At 41.2% G+C, this 17368-nt stretch overlaps 2 protein-coding genes across 6 annotated transcripts in view; one reads left to right on the top strand and one right to left on the bottom strand.

The window, feature by feature from the left end:
• DYNC2LI1 (dynein cytoplasmic 2 light intermediate chain 1) overlaps positions 1-1261 on the top strand; it is a 43239-nt gene extending 41978 nt beyond the window's left edge. Inside the window, exon 14 of the mRNA XM_058684272.1 lies at positions 1037-1261. The gene's annotated coding sequence lies outside the window, so the exon portion shown is untranslated. The remainder of the gene's footprint in view (positions 1-1036) is intronic.
• Positions 731-17368, bottom strand: part of ABCG5 (ATP binding cassette subfamily G member 5) — a 43055-nt gene continuing 26417 nt past the window's right edge. For 3 of the 5 annotated variants that reach the window (XM_058684269.1, XM_058684266.1, XM_058684268.1), the window contains 6 exons: positions 16809-17022; positions 16521-16726; positions 15598-15736; positions 9836-10021; positions 2340-2452; positions 731-1182 (listed from right to left, as the gene is read on the bottom strand). In XM_058684269.1, the coding sequence (XP_058540252.1) occupies positions 989-1182; positions 2340-2452; positions 9836-10021; positions 15598-15736; positions 16521-16726; positions 16809-17022 (1052 nt within the window). In that variant the 3' untranslated portion in view covers positions 731-988. The remainder of the gene's footprint in view (positions 1183-2339; positions 2453-9835; positions 10022-15597; positions 15737-16520; positions 16727-16808; positions 17023-17368) is intronic. The other 2 variants (XM_058684267.1, XM_058684270.1) reach the window with 2 other exon arrangements.

The raw sequence follows: 17368 nt of genomic DNA, 5'->3' as shown, positions 1-17368 counted from the left end.
AACACTGAGACAGTGTCTTTTCAGACTTGTGCATGAATTACTTGATCAATCAGAAAGATAGTACAGAACTCATTTTTAATCATCTATATACATCATTTCATCCCGAAAAATATGTAAAATAAGTGTATTTGTATTTATCAGCATTCTTTCCAATCAAGAATCTGAATTCCACATGTGTAACCTGGTTCTTCTTAGTGTAAATGTTGTGTCAGTTGAACATCTTTTCTGTATGGACTTTAATACCTGCTCTCTAGCCTTAAGATGCCATTACTCAATGCATACACTTTATCTAGTAACATACACAAGTGAAAAGTGGAAAAATAGCAAACTCATCTTTAAAAACATTACCAGAGGTTTGTCTGGTATGTGATGTTCTCAGTTCAGCCCATTCCTAGTTTTTCATTTTAACTACCCCCAAAAAATCACCAGGTGCTCTGTTTCAGGGGTCTTCATCATCCAGCATCTGCCTAACATCCTTTTAATGTGGTTGAGTAACTCAGCCCCCTCATGTAGGTTTTTAAATGATAATGAAAGCATTCCTACCTAATTCTTCATGATGCATGCTTTAGTCAAACCCACAATTCTCTTTTCTGTTATTTACAGTGAGTGATCATTCACATGTCGTCTTCTTACCAAATCTTGTATCAAGTGTAAGCCTAATTTTTTTTGTTTGTAAGCATAATTTTTTAACATGTATTTTTCTGCATCTGGAACAAAGAAAAATAGTCTCACCAGTCTCCCATAACTTTATGAATTCTTGATATTTACATATCAAGAATTGGACCAGCTCAGTCACAATTTCCAAATATCACATGTCCCTGCAAGTTGGAATATCATGACCTGCGTGGATCTGAGGGGCACAGATGGGAGTTTTAATGTTTAAAAGACTTTATATTATCAAGAAACATGTGACTTTCTTAGTTTAGACATTCCAAGTAGTCATGCACATTTGGGGCGTAAGGTCCATTTTTTGCAGCAATGTTCTTTACTATCTGCTAATGAGATGATCCCTTACTTTAAAAACAACTATTCCTAGGATAACAAGAACTGGGATAAAGGCATACAAAATCAGAAAGTTTGTCGTGAATCTGGATGTTGCACCTGGGCAGGTTCTCTCAATGAATTGAATTCCTTGAGTGAAGGCACACATTGGATTAGTTGTCACAGAACCATTTGAGCTGCCTGCCAGGAAGATTGACAGTGTCAGATATGATGCTTCCCAGGTAATTTAATCAACAAGTATTTACCAACTGTCTGCTAAGTATCTTTTGTCATGAAAGATATAGGACATTTTAGAGAATCCAGAATTCATTATTAGATGAAGCAATAGTGGGTGCTCTGGGTCCTGGCTTCATTTGAAGATGGAAATGGGTTTGTTTCCATTTGGGGTATAAACTCATTATCATAGTACTGATAAAAATCATGATCTCTTATGATCACCTAGTACTGAATATCCTAAGGTTAGATGTTACCACCTAAAAATATCTAAAATAGCTACTAAATTCTGCCCTGTTCTTTAGCTGTTTTCACAAAGTGGGCTGGGATTTCCATGGCCAGAAGGACCTTACTATGTTCCCACTGCCTCTCATGGGATTAGGAAAACAGACTTTTGCCAAAAATGGCTTTACTCAGCTATATATATATATTACATACATTTTAGGAAGGAAGCCACTGCAATTTGCTTCAATCTGTTCAGTAGGTATAGAAACTGACTCCATCCAGAGTATACAGGGGTTTACCTCAGCATACATTAGGTCTATCTTTTTTTTTTTTTTGAAGATTTTATTAAGTAATCTCTACACCCAATGTGGGACTCAAATTCACAACCCCAAGATCAAGAGTCACATGCTCTTTTGACTGACCCATCCAGGCACCCCAGGGCTATCATTTTCTGCAAACAAAAGAGTGGCCTTAAGCTATTGGCCTTTGACAGGTGACTAACTTGACTTTTATTTTAAAAATCAAAGAAAGTGGGGCGCCTGGGTGGCTCAGTCGGTTAAGCGCCCAACTTCGGCTCAGGTCATGATCTCACAGTTTGTGAGTTCGAGCCTCGTGTTGGGCTCTGTGCTGACAGCTCGGAGCCTGGAACCTGCTTCACATTCTGTGTCTCCCTCTCTCTCTGCCCCTTCCCTGCTCATGCTCTGTCTCTCTCTGTCTCAAAAATAAATAAACATCAAAAAAAATTAAAAAAAAAAAATCAAAGAAACAGACTTTTATTTCAAAACAGGTTTTAAATCTATTATAAAATATAGCTTTTGTTTAAAAAATACATTTCCTCAGGGAATTGCTTCCTCGGAGGAGTATGTAAAAAAGATTATATTCCAAAATAGAGTACTTACCACAAATGAAATTCTGTCCATAAAACTCATTGACTATAAGAATCTCAGAGCAATATTTTTGGAATGTAAAGTAACTGAGGATTTTAAAAGGAAGGGACATTTCTTCTGTGTTTCTGAAGAGAAAGAGAGATGAAATTCAATAGGCTCTGGTAATAGTCCTACCAAATGAAAAGAAAGACAACCCTCATTTTACATTTCCTGTTATGAATATAGTTTTTATCTCTCATTATAAAAATTGCACTCACTATACAAAACATCAAACAATACTGAGAAGTACAAAGAAATACCACTGCCCAGAAATAACCATGGTTAATATTTTGATGATATATGTAATGTGTGTACGTATGTTTATAAAATTTTACATAATTGGAATCATATTCTTCATGCTCTTTTCTAACCTGCTTTTTTCAACCAAACATATGTCAGACAGCCTTCCAAGTCAGTAAGCATAGCACTCCATCATTTTTAATTATAGCTCGGTGGTCCATTATAGTAGAAACCTTAATTTAACAATCCCCTGATGATGGATTGGTGTCTAATTTTTTTTTTTTGATAAAGCACCACTGATATAAACATGAAAGAGAAAACACACCTAACACATCACTTTAAAGGAGGATATTTGTGATTAAACAAAGATTTGAAGGAGCTAGTGTGTGAAGTGAAAATTAACTGTAAGAGGAGAGGATGGAGGGAGCAAGCAGACACTCATTGTGAAAATGAACTCTGTCCCCTCGGTTTAGTCTATTTCAGGAGAAACTCCATGCTGACCTTATGGCCTCCTTTGTCCACTATATAACTTCTGTCAATCAAAAAATATGTAATAAATTCTATATGCAAGGCACTAGTTCTAAGTGCTTGAGGAATTCAAAAGAAATTTCCCCTAGAGAACTCACAGTGTAATTGGGGACACAGAATATATACCCTTAAGACTATAAAAATACACAGTGGTAAACGATTTGTGCCAAGTATAAAAATCTAGCACCACATGTCCATGACATTCTCATACTTAGTATTTATGGGGTTTTTTGTTGTTTTTTTTTAACCTATTCTCAAGGGACTCCCAAGCCCCATGACTTTGAGTTACTGGCAATATTCTAAGGCACAAAATTGAATTCGCCAACTTAGAGGCTGCTAATTGGAAAGGACAGGCAGGAATCTGGGGAGGAAGGAGGGAAGAGGAAGGACACTCCAGGAAGGAAGGGTGGCATGAGCACAGGCATGTCAAGGACTGCACATGGGACTCAAGGGCCAGAAGGGCTAGAACAGAGGCTATGAAGCCATGGGAGCTGGGTTTGGAATGACAGCCAGGCCTTTCAGTGAGCTGACACTGAAAGACCATGAAAATAGTGTTTTAAGGTAATTAATGTGGCACCAGCAAGTAGAAGGGGCCAGAATAAGGGCAGATTAGGAAAAGCAGAAAAGCAAAAGGGAGGTTACAGCAGTAGTTCAAGTATGAGATGACAAAGGCCTGCAACAGGATGATGGCATGACAGGCTGATTGCTCAGCTAGCCAGAGGGTTACCTCCTTGAGGTAGGAACCGTGTGCCTTCATCTTGCAGTGCACTACACAGGGTGAAATAGAAGTAAAGGCTCCACATGCATTTGTAATTTGACAGCAAAGAAGAAACCCAACAGAAGTTGGTGACTGATCCAGTATGTACACAGTCCAAGGAGAGAGTAGTCATTCATTCATTCACTCAATTCAGCAAATATTTTTTGCCAACCTGTTTGGTTCAAGGCCTTGGGCTGGCCACTGAGAACTATAATGATGAATGAGGCACTGCTGCTGCCCTCAAGAGGATGCCATCCTTTTAAAGGAAGGATGCAAAGAAACTGAATCAGTTATCAAAAGTCTCCCAACAAAGTCATAGGCCAGATGGCTTCCCAAGGGAATTCTACCAGACATTTAAAGAAGAGTTGGGGCGCCTGGGTGGCACAGTCGGTTAAGCGTCCGACTTCAGCCAGGTCACGATCTCACGGTCCGTGAGTTCGAGCCCCGCGTCGGACACTGTGCTGACAGTTCAGAGCCTGGAGCCTGCTTCAGATTCTGTGTCTGCCCCTCTTTCTTCACCCTCCCATGCTCATGCTCTGTCTCTCTGTCTCTCAATAATAAATAAACGTTAAAATTAAAAAAAAAAAGGGGCATGGGGAATGCCTGCAGGAAGTCAGCAACCACAGAATGTCTTCTTGATTTATAACAGCTTTATATAGATTATGTACCAAATGTATTCCTTTGTTTATAGTGTGTTTGCTTTTTAAAAATTACAAATTATTTTTTTTGGTAATCAAATCTACTAATATTTTTCTTTGTATAGACTTCTGAGTTTCATGCCTTGCTTATGTATACTTTCTGTAGGATAAGATCATATAAAATTACATGCTTGGGGCGCCTGGGTGGCGCAGTCGGTTAAGCGTCCGACTTCAGTCAGGTCACGATCTCGCGGTCCGTGAGTTCGAGCCCCGCATCAGGCTCTGGGCTGATGGCTCGGAGCCTGGAGCCTGTTTCCGATTCTGTGTCTCCCTCTCTCTCTGCCCCTCCCCCGTTCATGCTCTGTCTCTCTCTGTCCCAAAAAATAAATAAATAAATAAATAAAAAAATAAAGAAGAGTTAATACCTGTTCTCCTCAAACTGTTCCAAAAAATTGAAATGGAAGGAACACTTCCAAACCCCTTCTATGAAGCCAGCATTACCTTGATTCTAAAATCAAAGACCCCACTAAAACGGAGAATTACAGGCCAATATCCCTGATGAATCTGGATGCAAAAATTTTCAACAAGATACTAGAAAATTGAATTCAACAGTACATTAAAAGAATTATTCACCATGATCAAGTGGGATTTATTCCTGGGTTACAGGGCTGGTTCAGTATTTGCAAATCAATCAACATAAGACACCACATTAATAAAAGAAAGGATAAGAATCATATGATCCTTTCAGTAGATGCAGAAAAAGCATTTAACAAAATACAGCATCTTTCTTGATAAAAATCCTCAAGAAAGTAGGAATAGAAGGAACATACCTTAACATCATAAAAGCCATATATGAAAGGCCCACAGCTAATATCATCCTCAATGGGGAAAAACTGAGAGCTTTCCCCCTGAGATCAGGAACACGACAGGATGTCCACTCTGACCACTGTTGTTCAACATAGTACTGGAAGTCCTAGCCTCAGCAATCAGACAACAAAAAGAAATAAAAGGCATACAAATCATCAAGGAAGAAGTCAAACTTTCACTCTTTTCAGATGACATGATACTCTACATGGGACACCCAAAAGACTCCACCAAAAAACTGCTAGAACTGATACAAGAATTCAGCAAAGTCGCAGGTACAAAATCAGTGTACAGTAATCAGCTGCATTTCTATATGCCAGTAATCAATCAGCAGAAGGAAATATCAAGGAATCAATCCCATTTACAGTTGCACCAAATACTATAAAATACCTAGGAATAAACCTAACCAAAAGTAAAGGATCTGTATGCTGAAAACCATAGAAAGTGTACGAAAGAAACTGAAGACGACACAAATAAATGGAAAAACATTCCATGCTCATGGATTGGAAGAACAAATATTGTCAAAATGTCAATCTACACATTCAGTGCAATCCCTATCAAAATAACAACAGCATTCTTTACAAAGCTAGAGCAAAAAATCCTAAAATTTGTATGGAACCAGAAAATATCCCAAATAGCCAAATTAATGTTGAAAAACAAAACTAAAGTGGGAGGCATCACATTTCTAGACTTTATGCTGTATTACAAAGCTGTAATCATCAAGACAGTATGGTACTGGCACAAAAACAGACACCTAGATCAATGGGAGAGAATACAGAACCCAGAAATGGACCCACAAATATATGGCCAACTCATCTTCAACAAAGCAAGAAAGAGTATCCAATGGAAAAAAAGACAGCCTCTTCAGCAAATAGTGCTGGGAAAACTAAACAGCAACATACAAAAGAATGAAACTGGACCATTTCCTTACACCATATACAAAAATAAATCCAAAATGGATGAAAGACCTAACTGTGAGACAGGAAAGTCATCAAAATCCTACAGGAGAAAACAGGCAGCAACCTCTTTGACCTTGGATGCCAGCAACTTCTTACTTGACATGTCTCCAGAGGCAAGGGAAATAAAAGCAAAAATGAACTACTGGGACCACTTCAAGATAAAAAACCTTCTGCACAGCTAAGGAAACAATGAACAAAACTAAAAAGCAACTGAAGGGATGGTAGAAGATATTTGTAAATAACATCAGATAAAGGGTTAGTATCCAAAATCTATACAGAACTTCCCAAACTCAACACCCAAAAAACAAATAATCCAGTGAAGAAATGGGCAAAGGACACAAATACACATTTTTCAAAAGAAGACATCCAGATGGCTAACAGACACATGAAAAGACGCTCAACATCGCTCATTGTCAGGGAACTACAAATCAAAACCACAATGAGATACTACCTCACACCTGTCAGAATGGCTAAAATTAACAACTCAGGAAACAACAGATGTTGGTGGAACCCTTGTTCACTGCTGGTGGGAATGCAGATTGGTGCAGCCACTCTAGAAAACACTATGTAGGTTCCTCAAAAAATTAAAAATAGAACTACCTTATGACCCAGCAATTGCACTACTAGGAATTTATCCAAAGGATACAAAAATGCTGATACAAAGGGGCACATGCATCCCAATGTTTATTGCAGTGCTATCAACAATAGCCAAATTATGGAAAGAGACCAAATGTCCATTGACTGATGAATGGATAAAGAAATGTGTGTATGTATATGTATATATTATATATAATATATGTATGTACATTATGTATGTATATATAATATATACATCTTTACCACATCTACACACACACACACACACACACACACACACAGGAATACTACTCAGTGATGAAAAAGAATGAAATCTTACCATTTGTAACAATGTGGATGGAACCAGAATGTATTATGCTAAGCGAAATCAGAGAAAATCAAATACCATGATTTCACTCATATGTGGAATTTAAGAAACACAACAGATAAACATAGGGGAAGGGAAGGAAAAATAAGATAAAAACAGAGAGGGAGGCAAACCATAACAAAGTTTTAAACACAGAGAACAAGCTGAGGGTTTCTGGAGGGGAGGTGGGTAGGGGTATGGCCTAAATGGGTAATGGGCATGAAGGAGGGCACTTTTCGGGATGAACACTGGGTGTCAAATGTAAGAGATGAATCACTGGGTTCTATTCCTGAAACCAAGACTACACTGTATTATAACTAACTTGAATTTAAGTTAAAAAAAAAACAAAAAAAAAACAAAAAAAAAAAACAAACCAGAGGTGTCTGGGTGGTTCAGTCGGTTAAGTGTCTGACTCCAGTTCAGGTCATGATCTCACAGCTTGTGAATTCAAGCCCCACGTCAGGCTCTGTGCTGACAGCTCACAGCCTGAAGCCTGCTTCAGATGCTGTGTCTCCCTCTCTCTCTGCTTCTCCCCCCCACTCATGCTGTCTCTCTCAAAAATAAACAAACATTAAACAAATTAAATTAAAAAATAAATAAATAAAGGAAGGAAGGCTGCAACCTAAGCGGCACTTGACAGGCTCCCAGAGAGCTGATCTAGCCAAGGGACCAGCAGAGAGGCTTCGTGCAGGTGGCAAACGGAGACAAATGGATCCATGAAAGACACAGGACAATCAGGCTACATTATAGAAGCCCCTGGAGTACTTTAGAGAGGAAGGAAACATAGATCTAAATTTACTGACATGGGACTGTCCAACATTATACTGTTAAATGCATCCTTAACTCCTCTACAACAGCATAAGCTCATTTCTATTAAAGATTATATAAAAGTCTAACAAGATACACAACAAAATTTAACTGAAGGTTGCAATACTTCAGGTAACTTTTAGTCTTCCTTATGCACTTCTGTATTGTGTACATTTTTTCCCCCAAGAACGTGCATTATTTTGTAAGCAGAAAGAACAAAGCTATTTCTGTTTGTGTTTAAAGGAGGAGACAGCCAAAAATGGAAATGTTGCGGGCAGTCAGTCAGGAAAGGTGATGACTTGGAAAAACGTGAACTTTATGATTAGGAGGTTGATGTGGTCCTTGAAGAGCAGATTTTCATTTCAGTGATGGGAGTGGAACCCAGGTGAAACCTTGGGATATTGAGGTTTTGCAAAAAGCCCCAGAGTCTTTGGTAATGTTGGCCACTGCCTCTCTTTCAAACAATGAATTCCCTTTTCCAACAAACCAAATACACAAAATAGTGCCAGACGGACTGGAATATGTAATGATTCAAATATTCAAGTGGAGATCCTGCCCAAGGTGGGTCTATACCTTGCTGGCTTGATTGCATACCCTTGGGGTGATTTGACTTGAGCATTTTTTATAGATGCTAACAATCCACTTAAGCAACACAAATACAGTGTAATAATGGTGGTGTAAAAATAATCCTCTTTGATCAAAACCAGCTCACTTCACTTTGTAACACTTCACTTTCTAGAACTCACTACAGCTTATGAAGTGTCTTCCTGTTGATTATCTCATTTGCTCCTCATACTCCCCTGAGGAAGGTGGGACCAAGATCATTAGTTTCATTTATTAAGTGAGGAAACTTAATGTAGATAGAAGTGACTTGCCCATGTGGCAGCTAAGTGCTTAGAGGAAATCTCTAACTCCGGGCAGCCTTGCTCTCCAGGGAGCCGCGTGTGGCCTGTGAGTCTTCACAGTGGTTTGACTGGAGCAAAGTTAAGTATGAGGTGAGTTTAAGTCAAAGAAGCAACCACCGTCACATGTTCTCAGGGACCCGTAGTGTACTTACAGGTCCTGCTCACATTACCTGCCTGGGACTACTGGCACCCTTCAAAAAATTTTCACCCTTTCTGCTACTGCTTTTTTAAAATGTATGTATGTGCGTATATATACTTCTTGCTTATAAAAAGATGTTTATTATAGAAATTTACAAAATAAAGGAAAATATGAAGAAAAAATATTACCAGAGATAATTTCTGTTAACATTCAGCGTGTGTCATCTATTCCTAGTATTTTCTTGATCGGTCCTTTATCACACAAGCTCTTATCTGACTGTTCTTACTTCTTAAAAGAAACTGGGAACTGAGAACCAGAATAGAGACTCCACAGTGCCAGGGCAAAAATGGATTAAATACATGCTATTTAGCTTGCAATACAGGCAGGGAGTTTTTCTGGAGGATGGATTGGTTTTCCTCCTCTTGTTATTACATGTGAATCAAATACGGATAACATGCCTCAACTGTCATTTCCTGATCCTCAGTGTGAAGACACTTTACTGAACAAATAGTAAACAGTTCAAGGTCTAAATGACAATGGTAAACAAGCACTATAAATACTCCAGACCACAAGGTGATACCTTTAGCCAGTATCACATAGCTCTCCTCTGGAATGCCTTATAACATCATTATCAAGTGACCATTAACAACAAATCATCCATGAAAATCCTTTGAATTGTTGTATCTTACCTTATTAATCCAGATCCTACAAATATCCCAGCAACAGAGAGCAGAGCCACCATGCTATTGACCACATTTGGGTTTTGGACCATACCAAGTAGCACAAGACTTAGAAATTCACCGATCAAGTGGGGAGCCAAGAGAGCAGCAGAGAAATACCCAAATCTGGCAACCTCAGGATATAAACCCAGAGTCCTAGAAAAACATAAAATCTTTAGTTTCCTCTCCAAGGGTTATCTAATAAAAATATCACACTTGCCTTCTACGAATAAGTTCATGGTGGTTAGTGGGTGGGAAGCGTTTGCAGGGTAAGCCAAACTCCCCTTGGAAAGGCCTTTTCGAAACACAGCCAACATCTGAGACCATTCATTACCACACATTGTTTCTGTTGGCTCCAACTCAGTGTGCCACCTTTTCCAGCTCCTTCAGTTCTCACAGGAAAATATTAATACTTAGACAATGGTTGCAACTAGTGCAATAAATAGGGTTGTTGAACTCTCCAGGCTTCTCCATAATTAACCATATTCTGCCTAGTTAGCACTGCTCCTACTCTAGGTAGCCTACTTTCCCAGGCTCACTCCATGGGCTTCTCTGCCCCTCCATCCCTGCACTTCATCCCCATCATGCGGGGTTGTTGCCCACGTGAAAACCCTTTGCTACCTCCATTGACTCTATTCCATTCTTGTCTTTTATTCTACCAGCCCCATCCACTGATTTGATCTTCATTTTCATAAACACACTTCCCTATATCCATACCCCTTAACTCTTACATTCCTTCCACTACATACATTCCCCCTGGTGATAGCATGTCCTCAACAACCATTAGACATGGCTGCCCTTTCTTTCATTTGTAGAGTAAGGAAAAGGAGTTGGCATGTCTTATAAGCATGCCTGCTTACCACTCTTCAAGGCCTTCCATCCTTATACAAATCATGAGGTTTGCTTATACTGTTAATTCTCTTTCCCCGTGTAATCCTTTGTGGCTTTTACAACATTCTCTCACCTTTGAGGATTTTATAGCATCTGGACCAGGGTCAGTCTTTGCACTCCTGTCCACTATCATTATCCTCAAGGTCTTTAACCTTCTTGATGAACCACCAACATCAGTGCCTCCTAATTAGGTAACCTGATCAATTCCAGTGGTTCCATCCACCTAATCTTCATTATTCATCATGTCTTAAACTTCAATGTTACTCAAAACTGTTCTACTTCCAAAATTTCAGATTCTAAAAGTGCTCTCTCAGGGCACCTGGGTGGCTCAGTCGGTTAAGCGTCCGACTTTGGCTCAGGTCGTGATCTTGTGGTCCGTGAGTTCGAGCCCCGCGTCGGGCTCTGTGCTGACAGCTCAGAGCCTGGAGCCTGTTTCAGATTCTGTGTCTCCCTCTCTCTGACCCTCCCCCATTCATGCTCGGTCTCTCTCTGTCTCAAAAATAAATAAACGTTAAAAAATAAAAATAAAAATAAAAAAATAAAAGTGCTCTCTCTGATCATGGCATCCCTCCTGTCTCCTGTTTCCCCTAAGTCCCCATTGCCTCAGATCCTTACCTGCTTCTGCTATTCTTTGCCTTCCCAATCCCCACACCTGGGAGCCCTGTTATTTCACTTAGGTTCTCTCCCTGTAGGTGTGCTGAACAGGGCGTAATCCTGTACTAATCAGATCCACTATGCCTCAGCCGGCCCCAAGACCCCTTACTTTTTCTCATTGCTTATTGGGTTCCAATAACACTTCCCTCATGGCTAATATATACCTGTATTTTAAATTATCTCCCCAATTTCAAACTCTCTCCAGTGCTCAGCAGATGGAATCCTCTCCCATTTTATGAATTTCTTGCTAACTTTATCTACCCTATTTTTTATCTTCCATGTATTGTGCTCATTCTTTCTCTTTTCCCCCTATCATTGCCAAGTTGATCCTATCTACTTGCTCCTTGATTTCATGTTACCTGATTCCACTATCCCTACCCTGCTCTACTCTGGAAACGTGATCTGTGACTTATCCTATTTTGCTATAGTTTCATCTATTCTCGATCTAATGGTTTTTCCAGATGGTGTTATTTACCATATCCTGAAATATCAATTCCCTGAGCCTGATAACCATGTGAGCAAATTGCCTTCCCTTCATCCTACCCTACACCACCAAGCTTCCCAAGCAGCATCTGCTTCTTCCATCTCTTGGAAGCAAGAGCTTCCAAGCAGCATCTTCTTCTTACTTGTTCCCTTGTAAATCTGACTTGCACCTCCACCAACCTATTGAAGCTTGTTTTTGGAAGACTGCCAATGACATCCTAATCTGATGCTTCATCTCCTCAAACCCCTGCAATATGAATGAGTTTACTACACTTCCTTGAAATGCTCTCCTCCCTCGGTTTCTCTGATGCTGCCTGGTCCTGTTACTCCTTCTACCTCCCTGATCACCCTTCTGTTTCCCACACTCTAAAGGTGCCTCCTAAGGTTTGCACTTGGGGCACCTGGGTGGCTCAGTCACTTAAGCGTCCGACTTCAGCTCAGGTCATGATCACACGGTTCACGGGTTGGAGCCCCATGTCGGGCTCTGTGCTGACAGCTCAGAGCCTGGAGCCTGCTTCTCGGATTCTGTGTCTCCCTCGCTCTCTGCCTCTCCCCCACTAATGCTCTGTCTCAAAAATAAACATTAAAATGTTTTCAAAAAATAAATAAATAAATAAATAAGGTTTACACTCAAGACTACCTTCTCCCCTTCCAATATTCTCTCCTATAAAATCTATTCCCAGGCCTTTACTCTTATTCCTCTTTTTCTTTCTGCTGTAGCCTACCACCAAAACCTCAGCATGACGTGTCTCATCTGATGTCCTGTAGCATACCAGATGCAACATGTTCAAAACCAAGTCCGTGCTCTTTCCTATCAAGATGCTGTCACCATCCCATTCCCTCAGATGGAAAACTCAGGCATTCTCTATGACTTTCTTTACCACCAACAAATCCATGGTTTCTAAGCCCATTTGATTCTACTTTCCTAGTATTTCAAAGTGAATCCCCTTTTGTTGCCACTGCTCCTCTCTTCAGTAAGGCCTCTGCCTTTCCCATAGGCTGCTGCCAAGGCTCCAGGGTCTCTGCCCTAACTCCAGTCTGCTGCCAAAGCGGGCCAGCCTCACCCTCCAGAGTCCATCACAGATGGGTCACTCGCTGGTTCAGACTTCTCTCCTATGTCCCATCCCATTATCAAATCCACTTCAGCTCCTTAGCCTGGCATTCACCACCTCACCAGAGGGGCCAGTCAGATCTTTCACTACTCTTTATAATCCTTCATTCCCACAGCACAACTGCATCTTTTCTCTGGAAAGGTTTTATGTCATTTTGCTCCTGAACTTATGCCCCTGCTCTTTCTTTTCCTGGAATGCCCTTTTCCATCCATTGGAATTCTGCTCATCTGTCCTCCAAGAGTTTTGTCCTCCAAGAGTTGTCCTCCAAGAGTTGCTCTCCCCACTCAAACAAATCGGCTCTTGGTCTCCTTTGTAATTGGCTGGGATGGGGAAGATACCCCATCTGTACCTCAGTTTGCTCACCTACAAACAAGGATAGGTATAGTACCACCCTTATAGAATGATTGAAAGGATTACATGAATTGGTATATTTAAAGCTCTTAGTGCCTGACATAAAGCAAGTGCTCAGTATGTGTTAGTTGTTGTTATTATTGTTATATTCCTCAACATAGTGACTGTGCTTCTTTATAACACTAATCTTAACACTTTCTTGAATAAAAGTCATCTGGAGATTTATGTCCACAATCCATCATATGAAATGCTTTAGGGCCAGATGTATTTTGGAATGTGGCAATTTACAGATTTTGGAAAGTCTGTACACTGCACAGACCATACTTGTCACAGTGGGATTAGGGACTCCACCTGTAACCAAGCACATTAATATTTCTGCTGAACAGGAGTGTTTATGTAGGAAAAGTACAGAGAACATCGTGTGGGTTCACATCTGATTTTGCCACTGAGTTCATGTCAGCATGTTGCTAGAAGAGTTACAAATACATTCTGACTTTCAGAGATGTTTAACTTTCAGAATTGCAAGCCTGAGGGCAGCACCTCCTGTTCACTCCTCTTTGAGTCTTCTGTTGCACGTAGTATTGTGCTGGCTAAGCTGGTGCTTAGTAGGCATTCAACAAACATTGCTGTCATTTAATCAAAGTGTTTGCTATGTTGCTAACAGCATGCTACCACTGGAAATGATTCTGACTTTCTATATCTGACTTTAATCAAAAATAGTCCTGACCTGTATGCTTACACTTCCCTGTTTTCTTAAATCTTACAGAACTTTCTCATGGGCAGTTTTTCAAAGACTGTATGGTCTTCAAGATCAGTGCTTCACAAATTTTAAAGTGCACATGAACCACCAGGAGGATCCTGTTAAATGCAGAATCCAATTCAGTAGCTGGGCCTGAGATTCTAACAAGTTCAAAAGCAAGGCTGACACTGGTCTGTGGGCTACACTGAGTAGCAAGAGTCTAAATTACCGAGGTCTTCAATTTTCAGCCAACCCTGATTTACTCAAAAATAATCAGGTTGTAAACGATCTGTTCCTGGATCATTCAGCCTGAACTAGACAGGCTCATGGTTTATTTACATCATGGATTAGAGTCAACATGTTCCTGAGTGTCAGAGAATGAGGCTTCATCAGGTCCAGCAGGGAGGCCCCATGGTCCCTGCCATCGCCCTCAGCGGGGAGCCCAATCTGCTAACTCAGAGCAAGTGGCTTTGCCTCTGTCACTCTCCAGAGTGATACCAACTTCTAAGCACCTGCACCAAGACCTTCCCAGTCCTCATCTGGGAGCTCAAACTAACTAGACCCTGGTTTATCTTTTACCTATGTATCACTTAATTCATAGTTATTATTGGTATTACATATCATGGGTCTGAATACTGGCTATGTTAGGAGCACCTATAATTATTCAGGCAGTCATGAATCCCGTGGCCTGAAGACAACATCTCAAGACTGCCTGAAGTTCTCCTGGGATGACAAGCTGGGCACATTTACACTACTAGAGTCACAGAATACCAGGTAATGCCCCCATCTTTTCTTATGGGAAAGCCACAGGGATTAGGAAAGATACCTCTCCCTATGATGATAAATCATGCAAATAACTACACATTTTCAGATTTATATCTTTTAAAAGCTCTAAGAAACAAACAAACAAAAAAAAAAAACAAAAAGAAGCATTGTCTATAAGCCATCAATCAAAACCTAACAGCATCAGGGATGCTTCATGGCTCCTCAGTGCCTCTTCCCATAGTCATTCTTCCATTGCTCAAACCCCCTCACACCAGCCCAACTGTGATGTCACAGGTGGGTCAGTGGAAATGTCAGGCAGAGTTGCCGTTCCAGCTGACAGGTGCTCGGAAGCCTTGCTTAATGTTGAGCCACGCTTAACAGCTGCTTGTCACCTCTCCCCCCCACCCCCCACCCCCCCCCACCCCCCAGCATCCCAGCTACTTAAGAGCGATCTTCTCTGGCCAGGCGCTGCAGGAGATGTGGGACATGCCTGTCCCTGGCACATGTAGTCCTGCTGATCTGCTCTCAGGTCCCATGCAGCCCCCAGCTGGGTTCTTTTATTTGTCCTGAAGGACAGGACATTGTACTAGACACTGATGGGCAAAGACAGACCCCCCAGGGCCAAGAGCAAGGATTTGTCCACCCTGGAGCTCCCCCTCCATTGGTCCCAGTGGCCATCTGGGACTCCCCAGCAGGCCTGGCCCAGGGGGACTAAACACCTTTGAACAACCCCTTACCAATAGCACACACTGCTGAACATCATGGTTGCAATGACACTGAAGGGGAGGACGTGCAGCACATAGGCCAGCAGCATCTGCCACTTCTGGTACAGGCCGTCTTGGCTCTCCTGGTCACTGACAGCTCGCAGCACAGGAACTGGGCATGGAAAGCAGGTTTCAGAACAGCTGGCCACCACACAGCTAAGGAAGGAGGGCTAGCCAAAACTAAACCTGAGGCTGTACAGTGGGAACCAGCCAGGGCTCCCTAGTCCTGGAAAGGGGAACCTGCCATCCACAGAACTATAAATACCTTCCACCACAGAAATCTACTCTACTTGAATTACAGTATGGTTGCAAAGGCTGTCCTAATTTATTTCCTTCTAAAATCAAAGGAAGGGTGTCACAAATTCAAGAACACACGTGCAAAACGGTCATGAATGATGTGAGGTACTTTGTCTTCTTTTTGTGCAGGGTTTTGGCACAGAACATCAGGCAATTAGGTATTGCTTCTGGATTATCTGAGTTTTAAAATTAGGTGCTGGCTATCCTAAAATAGTCTCCAAAAAGAATTTAATGGTGCAAAGTTGGCAGGTATCTGGGTTCCCAGGGGCTGTACATCCTAATGGCCGAGAAAGGGATAACAGGGATGATCTTTTTACAAAAAAACCCTTCCCAAACCCTACCCCATCAGCAGCTCATAATTTCATGTTTCCCTGGATCCTTAGACCCTTAGAGATCTACTTGGTGAACTAATTCACACTAAGATATCAGTAACTTAGTAGTTACCATTCCCCAGGGAGAGAATCTGGAGAGGGCCAAGTTTAGCTCAGCAAAATACCCTTATAATCATGGAGTCTTGCAAGGTGCCAGCTGGAGAAGGGAGATATTCAGGAAGAGAGGAAGTGCCCCCCCCGCCCCCCGCCCTAGGCACAGGCACGTACACAGATTCACAGCGTTGAGCATGCCTGTATATGGGGTGGCACCTACAAACTGGTATAGGACACCCACGCGATCCTGGACAGCACCCTTCAGCACATCGTTCTGGACCCGCAGAAGATAGAAAACGACGAACAAACCCATGATCAGATTCTGAACAAGACGCATAATCACTGCCAGCTTATTTCTCAGTAAGTTTCTTGTCACTCTCCTGAAAACCAAACAGCCCTGTTTTAATTCCTTTTCTTTCACTGGTGAATGCCTAACCACCTAAAATGGGCTGAGGCTCTTACCTTAAGAGAACACCCAGTTTAGAGAGAGCTCCAGGAGAATCTTTGGTTTTAAACGGAACCGTTGACAATGTTTTCAGGTGTTTTGCTCTTTCAATATTCTCCAAGGTTTTGTGATAAATTGCTGATTCTTTGTAGGCAGATTCAATCATCTGGACTCTCTTGTAGGTTTCCATTTCCCGTTCTTTGCTTTGAGTATCCACTGATGTCAGGTCCACTAATTTTTTCCCAAAAGAAATGGCCCATGAGTTTTTAAATGCAAATATATGCACAATGGCTTATAATACATGTTTCATCATTGATTCAGGAGTACTAGCCCACCTATAAAATCAAAATATTTTCTGTTCATGCCCACCTATAAAATCAGAATTCTTTTAAAGTTACCTGCAAGGCCTTGAGGATTCAACTGAGGCTGTCTGTGAGAATTTAGAAGCTCAGCTATTTTTCTCTGACAAAGTGGACATGCACCCATTTAAGAGAGATCTCCCACCTCAGTCTGACAGGTCATCTATCAGATGGTAAGTTAAGGGACCCAGCCAAACTAATTCCTTAAAGACTGAAAA

This window comes from Neofelis nebulosa, chromosome 9 (assembly GCF_028018385.1).
Source record: "Neofelis nebulosa isolate mNeoNeb1 chromosome 9, mNeoNeb1.pri, whole genome shotgun sequence".
Taxonomy (NCBI): domain Eukaryota; kingdom Metazoa; phylum Chordata; class Mammalia; order Carnivora; family Felidae; genus Neofelis; species Neofelis nebulosa.
Note: the sequence above shows the minus strand (reverse complement) of the source record. Positions and strands in the feature narration are given on the sequence as shown.